At 46.4% G+C, this 10,005-nt stretch overlaps 1 protein-coding gene across 6 annotated transcripts in view; it reads left to right on the forward strand.

Moving 5' to 3' along the window:
- IL1RL2 (interleukin 1 receptor like 2) overlaps positions 1 to 9,573 on the forward strand; it is a 50,491-nt gene extending 40,918 nt beyond the window's left edge. For all 6 annotated transcript variants that reach the window (XM_077958928.1, XM_077958929.1, XM_077958931.1 and 3 more), the window contains 2 exons: positions 5,648 to 5,809; positions 7,622 to 9,573. In XM_077958928.1, coding sequence (XP_077815054.1) covers positions 5,648 to 5,809; positions 7,622 to 8,112 — 653 coding nt within the window. In that variant the 3' untranslated portion in view covers positions 8,113 to 9,573. The remainder of the gene's footprint in view (positions 1 to 5,647; positions 5,810 to 7,621) is intronic.
- Positions 9,574 to 10,005: the final 432 nt, after the last annotated feature.

Consider the following 10,005-nt stretch of genomic DNA (forward strand, 5'->3'; position numbering starts at 1 on the left):
AAGCACCTGCTTTGCACACAAAATACACAGCGCAGTTGTTGTCCACATGTCTGATAAAACATAGGTGTCCTAACTTGGATTTTTTCCAAATTAAATTTCAGCATTCAAAATTAGCAACCCCGAGCAATGGAGAAAGCAATAAACTCCTTTTAATGACACAAGTCATCTGGACCTTAAGTGTCCAGTGCAACCTGAAGTACTCCTAGCCCTGTGGATAGTCCGACTGGGCATGGCGGGGTTTGGCTCTGGCATCTGGTTTTGGCTCTGGCATCTGCAGAGGCTGCCCTGTCTAAGCACACCCATGACTGCTCTCCTGCTTGCATCTTTGAGAAGAAGACAGTTCAGTCCCCCACCACTTACTGTTTTCTGACACAGATGTGAGTGCTGCAGCTGCTTTCTACTTTTTGACTCACAGAAGCCTGCGTCACTTGACGTATTCTTCCTGGCAGCTCAGGCCCTGTGGCGTGTCTCTCTCGCTGTCTCTCTCTGCCTCTCAGTGACTCTCTCAGTGACTCCCTCACTGAGTCATTGCGACTCCCAGGAGCGTGATTACAGCTGTGACTTATGAGTGTTGTGCAGAGTGTGTGGGGAAGCGGCTCGTGAGGTCGAGTTTAGCAGGAAGAGAAAACAGGAACAGTGACTCACACTGAGTAGCGGGGGCTGGGCAGATGGCAGAGTTAGGCAGCCCTACCCTCTGCCGAGACTGGGACGCAGCCCAGATTTTCCACCAGTGGGCAGAGGATTTGGCGATGGAGGCCCACAGGCCGCCGGGGTCCTTTTTCTTCTTTATTTTTATTTTGCTTAATTCAGAAAACTATGTGTGCATTTTGTCATGAAATTCTCTACAGTTCCATCTACGAGAGCTGCCTGTAGTTGGCTTTAAGCTACTGATGACATTCTGAGATGAGTCCCAGATCCTGTTTATGTCCTTGTTCCCCTTGAGGATATTTTCTGAGTTCAATCAGGAAACGCCAATTAATGGATGAAAATGAGGAAGAGAGAAATAATGTCCTTTGTAGGATAAGTCATCTACCCCGACTGGGTTAGCTAAGCTGTATCGCTCAATTAATAATTAGGTGTGCATGACTCACCGTTTTAGGAGAAGCCATTGACAGCCCTGGCTGAAGTCAGCAAGTTCTGTATCTTCTCCGGCAAGCCACTGGGGCTTTAAAAATTCTCCTGGCAGGGCTGCGTGTGTGTACGAGGACGGAAGGGTCTGTGTACAGATCTCTTAGAGAGATTTGAAAATGCCTCGCCTTCCTCCAGATAGGTCTTTGGAGAATGTGCATGTAGGATAGAATGGTTAAAACGAAGACAAGGCAAACAGTTGGAGTGATCAAAGGGAAACCAAGGAGACGAGGAAAACCAGTCGCGGTAGAGTTAATGATACCTTTGACAATTATTAAAGATGAATTTGCTTTTCAAGCCAAAGTAAAGGCAGCGACAAGATCCATTGTGTGCTGTTCACAACCACCTTTCCAATTTTCATGAGAGAACGTGGCTTTTTCTGAGACTAATTTCCCAAGGCAGATTTTTTTTTTTTTTTTTTTTCCAACAGAGAGTCCTCATTTCAAAAGGGCGTGGTGTAGGGAAGCTTGACTGCAACAACTTTCCCATGTCATAACATGTTTTGTGTGACTTTTCTTCTAGTGTTTTCTATGCGTATTGGGGCTAAACCCACCAAACGTCCTGCGGTTCAGTAAAAGCATTTGCGTGGAGGCCAGATTGAATCTGAGTTTTCCACTGTTCTGGTTTGATCCGGCCTAAAATTTAGCAATATTATATTAAGAGAAAGTAGGGAATTGAATAATCTTGAGGCAATATTTCATAAATATTAATTTATGTGAATGAACTTTTATATATTTTTTGCCAAGAGCCAAGAAAGACGTAACGATTTTAAGGGAGTGGAAAGAGACTCTGCGTCTTTGCGAAGGTGTGGCAAAGTTCTGGAAGAACACGTGGGACTGGAAATATTGCTGGGGCTACTTTTGGAAAACTCAGACTGACACAGCTGCACAGGACTAATCAGGGATAAGTTTTGTGAAATTTCCTGCTCCCGTTTCTCATTTTAGTCACAGCAAAAGGAACGGCGGACCTGGGTTTACATCAAGGCCACGCACTCACCAGCTGGGAGACTTTGGAGAGAGCACGCTGTCTTGCTGGTCTCAGCTTCCTTACTCATAATTTGAGATAAGAACCACGTCCCACACGGTTGGTCATGAGAAGCGCGGCCAGGAAGTGTTGAGGTGCTGTTGCCCAGCAAGGCGCTTCGAAACCAGTGGCCTGATGCAAAAAGCAAAAGACTACAACTTGATCTTTTGCTCTTAATATATTGGTCAGTAAATTAGGAATTAGTCATTTGAAAGTGATGAAAACTCACTACATTTTGAGAACATCAGCAAGTTCTATTTCTACTCAAAAGCTTAGACAGAAAGAAAAAAAAAGATGACCAAAAAATTGGGCACGTTCGTACATTTTGAATTTTTAAAAGGTGTGAGACTTTCTTGCTACTCAAATGTCTTCTGATCCTGAAGTTGCAGAGCATCAAGTACCTATATCCTCAGACACCTCATTTAGAAACAGGGAACAGGGAACATTGGCAAAAGACAGAATACACTTAGCACACATGGTTGTTGGTTTTTTTTTTTTTTTTTAATCAGAAACAGTAGGAAAAAAAGAGAAACAGATTGAGAGAAGCGAGATACTAGTGGCAGGGTCTGGGACAAGTGGCAACAAGCCTGCATGTCTGCTGTAGTTTAGAACAGACCAGGAAATACTGTATTCTGTGGTGAACCGAGCATCAACTCAGCCAGCCCTTCATCAGAAACCAAAGGATAAATATGATCACATTTTTAAATGGGAAAATTTAATTCCTTCTCCAAAAGTTCAGAAACATAAGAACCTTATGAAATGTTTCTTTTTGGATTTTCTATCTACAGAAAAAAAAAATCCTCTGGTTTTGGAAAGTCAAATGTGTGCTATGGAATTTTACACAGAAAAGTATCTACTTATGTGAGCGGTGGTCTCGATCAGTGACCTTCAGGATTCCACAAGGAGTTTCAGCTTTGTTGGGTTTTTGCCAATTCAAGACACAAATCAGTTATCCCTTTTGTACCTGCCCTGTGATCCCACCTTAAAAAGCTGAATCTGACCTCAGCTTTGTCCCCAACATAGATAGAAGCTCTTTGAGGCTCTGTAGAATCAAGCTTCATTTGGACATTTGGTGAGCACTGATGAAGGCCTCCTCTGCACCCAGTCCTGCTCCACGGGCTGAGGGTAGGGCAGGGAGCCAACAAAGTCTCCACTCTCACACAGCTTCCTTTCATGATGGGGTGGGAGGCAGAGAAGGAGTATGTACCTGTGCGTGTGCATGCATGTGTATGACTATATGTGCACACACGGGTGTGCATGCATGTGCATGCATGCGTGTGTGTGTTACCATTCTCCGTAAGAGATGGTCAAGAATGGTGAGCAGAGACCCAAAGGTCAGCAGTGGTTGGTGTGAGAACTGATGGAATGAGAAATGGTGATATGCAAACTGTCAAGATCTGTGCACGTTTTCATTACTATTATTTGGACGAAAGCTAGAAGACTACAAGGTTTTCCTTTCCCTTATTAATCTTAAAATCACCTGTTTCTGCAAGTCTGCTCATCCAATAAGCTCTCATGAAAAGGGAATAGAGAAGGACACCACTCCTCTCTAGTACCTTCTAGGTTGTCTGAGTTTCTCAACAGCCCAAAGCTCGAAATTGCATTTTCCCACGAGACGCCCACACTTACCTCTTCTTCCACTCAAGCCCTCTGGCCCTGCTGAAGTTCCTTATTGATTTACATGATTCCTGAGTAGGAAATGATTCCTCCTTCCATGCCCTCCTGAACCTGCTCCCTTGCAAGCCTGTTTACCATCCACTCTTAGACCCTCACTTTTTTTCCTCTAAACTCTCCCACCCTTTAAAATCCAGGAGCTCCAGCCTGGCCAACATGGTGAAACCCCGTCTCTATCAAAAGTACAAAAATTAGCCGGGCATGGTGGCGGGTGCCTATAATCCCAGCTACTCAGGAGGCTGAGGCAGGAGAATCGCTTGAACCTGGGAGGCAGAGGTTGCAGTGAGCCGAGATAGCGCCACTGCACTCCAGCCTGGTAGATATGAGCGAGACTCCATCTAAAAATAATAATAACAAAAAAATTTAAAAATCCAGGAGCTGTCCCATGTTCATTGTGATTTTTTTTTTTCCCCAAGGACTCCAGACCATGGAAATTTTTGTTTCTTGCTGTCTTTTCTGTTCGTTTGGCTCTTGTCGCCGTGTTGTGTCTTGTGTTGTTTCATTCCTGTGCATGTGAATGGTCTGCCCAGTGAGGTCTGTGTCTTGCTCATCTCTGCACTGGCCAATGCAGAGGCTGCTTTTGAGGCCGCTCAATAAATACTGATGACGATGATGACGATGACATGCGCCATTGTGTTTGACTTCTCTCAACGGCACTGCAGATTACTAGAGTCTGCTTAATTGCTTGTTCTCTCGTTTCACAGATGTGAGTCTGTGGGCTTGTAGTGATGGAATTCTTAGACTGGTGGGTCTGAATCAGGAGGGAGTCATCCAGTTTGGCCTGGTGCAGTTAGGACAGTGCTCCGTCACACAGAACACGCTGAGGGTAACCTGGGTAAATGGGTAGTTTCCTGCTTTTTTGTTTGTTTATTTTAGAGATCCTTTTCTTGTTTGTTTTAGAGATATGGTCTTATTCTGTCCACCAGGCTGCAGTGCAGTGGCGTGATCATAGCTCATTGCATCCTTGAACTCCTTTTTTTTCTTTTTTTTTTTTCCCCAAGACAGAGTTTTGCTCTTGTCCCCTAGGCTGGAGTGCAGTGGTGTGATCTCGGCTCACTGCAACCTCTGCCTCCCAGGTTCACGCAATTCTCCTGCCTCAGACTCCTGAGTAGCTGGGATTACAGGTGTCCACCACCATGTCTGGCTAACTTTTTGTATTTTTAGTAGAGACAGGGTTTCACCATGTTGGCCAGGCCGGTCTTGAACTCCTGACCTCAGGTGATCCACCCGCTGTGGCCTCCCAAAATGCTGGGATTACAGGCATGAGCCACCATGCCTGGCCACAACCTTGAACTCCTAAGCTCGCATTTCAGCGTCCTGAGTAGCTGAGATTTCAGGCATGAGCCATCATGCCTGGCTAACTTTTTAACAATTATTTTCTTTGGAGAGTCTTGTTACATTGCCGAGGGTAGTCTTGAATTCCTGGCCTCAAGCTATCCTGCCTCAGCCCATTTATTACAGCCATGCGCTACTGTGCCGGACGAGTCTCCTGCCTTTAATTCTCATTTCTGGCTGCATCACAGGGAGTGGTGGACTTAGAATCAAAAGACGTGGGGTAAGGTTAGGGATTGCAGATGTGATGCAGCCTACCCAGTCTCAGCTTCACTCTTGTGCGTTGGGGATAAGACCACCTCCCTCAGGCGTCCATTTGTGAGAGGAGATGACGTCGCTTGGCAGCCCCTGGCACCGTCAGCCAGCTGGGCACTTGGAAGTCATGGATCCCAGGCCAAAGGACACCATGGTAGCCGCTCAGGCTTCCGGTTTGTTAACATGAGAGAATTCGGTAGCAACAATTCCACGAGCGTGTCCATTTCCTTTTCAGACGGGAAGCTGTATGACGCCTACGTCTTATACCCCAAGCCCCGCAGGGAAAGCCAGAGGCATGCCGTGGATACCCTGGTGTTGAAGATCCTGCCTGAGGTGCTGGAGAGGCAATGTGGATATAAGTTGTTTATATTCGGCAGAGATGAATTCCCTGGACAAGGTGTGTTTTAAGTGAGGTATAAAAATAACAAATAAAAGAAGGAAAGTGACCCTTCTGTTCCTCCACTTTACTAATGGCGATGACTCTGCCTGCCTTCCCCATGGAACCACAGGAAGTCTATGACCAGCGCCCCCCGCCTGCCAGCCCCTAGTCCCCAGCCAAGGAGGTTAGGCGCAAGCTCGCTGCCCACTCTAGGCTCCTCCCTGCCCCGCAGTGTCTGGGATTCATGCTTGCAGCAGCGTGCATCTCACTTTGAGTGAGGATATGGTTAAGCCGTTCACAGAAACAGGTGGCCAGTGATGTAACTACATTGTTACAACTGTACAACTACGTTGTGGCTAAAGGACTGAAAGGTGGCGAGTGGTCATTTGCCCTCACGTCCCTGAGACGAACTGCTGGGTGTTTTCCATGGGTTTGAACAATGTAAATCAGGTCGTGCTTAAAGCTGATTTTATAAACCTCAACCCTACTTGCCTCTCCCCTCCCTAAATACAATGGAAGTTTTAGTGCACTTTTCCCATTTGATAGGAAGGTGGCTTTGGACAGTTCAGTTAACATCTCTGAACCTCAGTTGTCTCATCTGTAAAATGGGGATGGGGTGCTCCCCTGACTCAGATGAGAGAACTGAATGAGAAAACCTGAGAAGGGGCCACCGGCATGGAGCTCAGCACACTTTAGACACTCACAAAATGGTGCCTTCCTGTCCCTTTATTCTCCTTCTTGGAAGGCTATACAGCAAAATGACTGAAATCTGGAATAAGTGTTCTTTTCTAGTCACCAGTAAATGCCAGTTCTCTCACTTATTCAACAAATATTTACTGAAAACCCCTCTATGTGATGAACAGTATTCTAGGCGCTAGAAATACGAAAATCAGCCAAGCAGAAGGGCCTGTCCTCAGGGAGGTTCCAGTCTATTCTTATTTCCTGTGAGAGGCAACTGTAGACTGAATAGCATCTGCAGAGCTGGGTATTTAAAGAGCCCTCCCTTTCCCAAGCAATCATCAGGGCATGTTATTTGGTTTCTAAATTAGTCACATAAATCCTGGTCCTTTAAATAACTATAAAGAAAAAAGGAAAACACAAATTCAAGATTAACGCAACATTTCAGCTAACTACATGTTTCCTATCCTTTTAAAATCTATTTTTAAAAATGTGTTCATCTGCTAATATACACCAGACCTTCAGGTAGTCTGGGGATACAAAGTTAGGCACCATCAGATACTTGTTGGCCAGGGAAAGTGACATACAAAGAAACCACATGCAAAACATGATTCATGACTATAGAGGACCAAGGCTTCAGGGAAAGTCACGGAGGCTTCACAGAAGAGGTGACAAATGTTAAAAAAAAGAAAAAACCCCAAAACTTGTATTAATCCATTCCTGACTAAGTCATGTTTATTCTGAAGTCCATTTTTGGCCAGGCATGGCGGCTCACACCTGTAACCCCAGCACCTTGTGAGGCCAAGGTGGGCAAATCACTTGAGGTCAGGAATTTGACACCAACTTGTGGTAAAACCCTGTTTCTACTAAAAATGCAAAAATTAGCTGGGCGTGGTGGTACGTGTCTATAATCCCAGCTACTCAGGAGGCTGAGGCAGGAGAATCGCTTGAACCTGGGAGGTGGAGGTTGCAGTGAGCTGAGATTGCATCCCTGCACTCCAACCTGGGCAACAGAGCGAGACTTCATTTAAAAAAAAAAAAAAAAAAAGTCAGTTTTCTCCTCTCAGAGCCTGTTTCAAATATTCTCACTAGCATGAAGACCCGGGCTGTTTTAATTGTGAGCTCTTCTGAGCCTTCTTTCTTTATTTCCAGCTGTGGCCAATGTCATCGATGAAAATGTTAAGCTGTGCAGGAGACTGATTGTCATTGTGGTCCCTGAATCGCTGGGCTTTGGCCTGTTGAAGAACCTGTCAGAAGAACAAATCGCGGTCTACAATGCCCTCATCCAGGACGGGATGAAGGTTATTCTCATTGAGCTGGAGAAAATTGAGGACTACACAGCCATGCCGGAGTCCATTCAGTACATCAGACAGAAGCACGGGGTCATCCGGTGGCATGGGGACTTCACGGAGCAGTCACAGTGTGTGAAGACCAAGTTTTGGAAGACAGTGAGATATCACATGCCGCCCAGAAGGTGTCGGCCGTCCCCTCCGGTCCAGCTGCCGCAGCACACGCCTTGCTACCGCATGACAGGTGAGCGGGTGGGAGGACACAAGGTTCGTCACGCTCTGATGGAGGGTCTGTCGTTACGCGGTGGCTCACAGCTGGAGGAGGACACATTTCATCGGGGCCGTCCGCTCTGAAGCTGGCAGTTGCGTGCTAGTGAGAGGGTCTGTTGTATTTGTTGGCATTTGTTTGCTTCGATCAGAGCTGCTTCTTCAGGGAAAGACACGGCTTCCGCAGAAGGCCCTCTTTAGCCTGTGGGCTTGTTGACACGCATGCACACTCACTGCGGCCTGGGTGGACACAGCACTTGCGCACCCTGGGAACAGGACAGGGAGGGTTTTAGAGATGGCAGTGGACATGCCCGGAAGTTTGCCCATGCTGTGGCACCCATGGAGTCTGAAATGGCAGCCTGTGCTGTCGGGGGATGACAGGAGGGCAGTCTAGCACCAGGAGAGGGTTGGCAAGGATAGCAGTATTTGTCCACGTCTGTTCAGTTGTCCGCAGGGCCTCGTGCTCAGGGGTCATTTGCTGTGTCCGTGTCCCTCTCACTCTGCCAGTGCAAAGAGCTGTGACCACAGCCTTAGCACTGTGCTTCCAGAAGCGAGTTAAAAGTCACCTAGACCAGTCGGGACCCACGGGTGTGGCCATGACTGCCTCTTGGTCACCCTTCCATGCTTTGAGAGGCTTTATCTGTCAAACTAAAGCAAGCAAGAATTCCTTTCCTTTCCCCTTTAGACACGTCAGCCAGAATTCTGAGCAGCCTGTGAGAGACGCAGTTAGCACACAGCTGATAGAATTCTAATCCGAGCAAGGCAAAGTCAGTTTCCAGTGAGCCAGTGTGCCCTTGTCACAGGCCAATTTGTAATTTAATGATTCACAAAGTTTTTTAATACAAAAAATTAGCTGTCAACCCTCATCGCTTTTTTCCAAGACCCTGGCCTGAGGGAATTAGACATAGCTCAACCCTCTGAAGCTGTGGTTGTTGACACTGAGACTTAGCAAGCAGTCAGTGCGGGCTGGAGGGGAATCAGCCTTGAGAACCAGCCGGTGGGGTCGGGAGTGGGAGCGGGAGCCAGATGGAATGGGGAGTGGGGTGGGTTGGGAGGCGCTGTGCCTTCATTCACAGGCGGTGGGTTGTGCCCAGTGTGGGATGAACTTTCAGGTGCTAAGGAGCCCACTCCTGTGTTTGAAGGATTTCTGTTCCAAGGTAACCTCACATTACACATTTGTTTAGCATCCTACAGAGGCCTCGACTTGACATTGGTCCACTTTTTATTTAACATTTGCTTTTTAAATTTTTTATTTCGGTAAACTATATGAACATAAAATTTACCATTTTAACAATTTTTAAGTGTATAGTTCTGTGGCACTGTTGTTTGGCCATCGCCACCATCCATTCCAGAATTGTTTCATCCTCTCAAGCTGAAATTCTGTACCATTAAGCTGTGCCTCCCCATTGCCTTCCCATTGCCTCCCCACTGCTCTGAGGTAGGACATAAAATACATTTTAAGAATAACAGCACTAAAAAATGGCTACTATAATTCATTACTACTATTACATTTTTGATACTTTTCAATAAAAAGAAAGTAGAGACACATATTGGAAAGAGGGAAGCTTTTTCACTTATAAAACTCCAGTTAAAGAATTCACCAACAGTGCTGGTCTCCTGTAAGTCAGAGGTTTCCAGAAAATACCTTTTCTTCCGACGGGTCGGCTTTCTATTTTGCTGACAGCCTCGACTGATGTCCTGTGAGTGTGATCATTCTCTTCTAAATAATTAATTGCTAGAGAATCCGTTTTGTAAAATTCACAGGCACGCCCTTCAGAGAGGACACATCCCGGCATCTCTCCCGTCTCCCCACACTGTGGCTGCCTCTGGCTCCCTCCATCCTGCGGAGGGAAGTGGCTGGGAAGGGAGGAGGAACGGGTGCTGAGATGCCCTCAAATCGGAATGGGGTGAGGGTATTCCCCAAATCCTCACCAAACCACAAACCAGTGACCACTCACCCATTGCGGTCCAGATCTTACT

Source organism: Macaca mulatta, chromosome 13, assembly GCF_049350105.2.
Source record: "Macaca mulatta isolate MMU2019108-1 chromosome 13, T2T-MMU8v2.0, whole genome shotgun sequence".
Lineage (NCBI taxonomy): Eukaryota > Metazoa > Chordata > Mammalia > Primates > Cercopithecidae > Macaca > Macaca mulatta.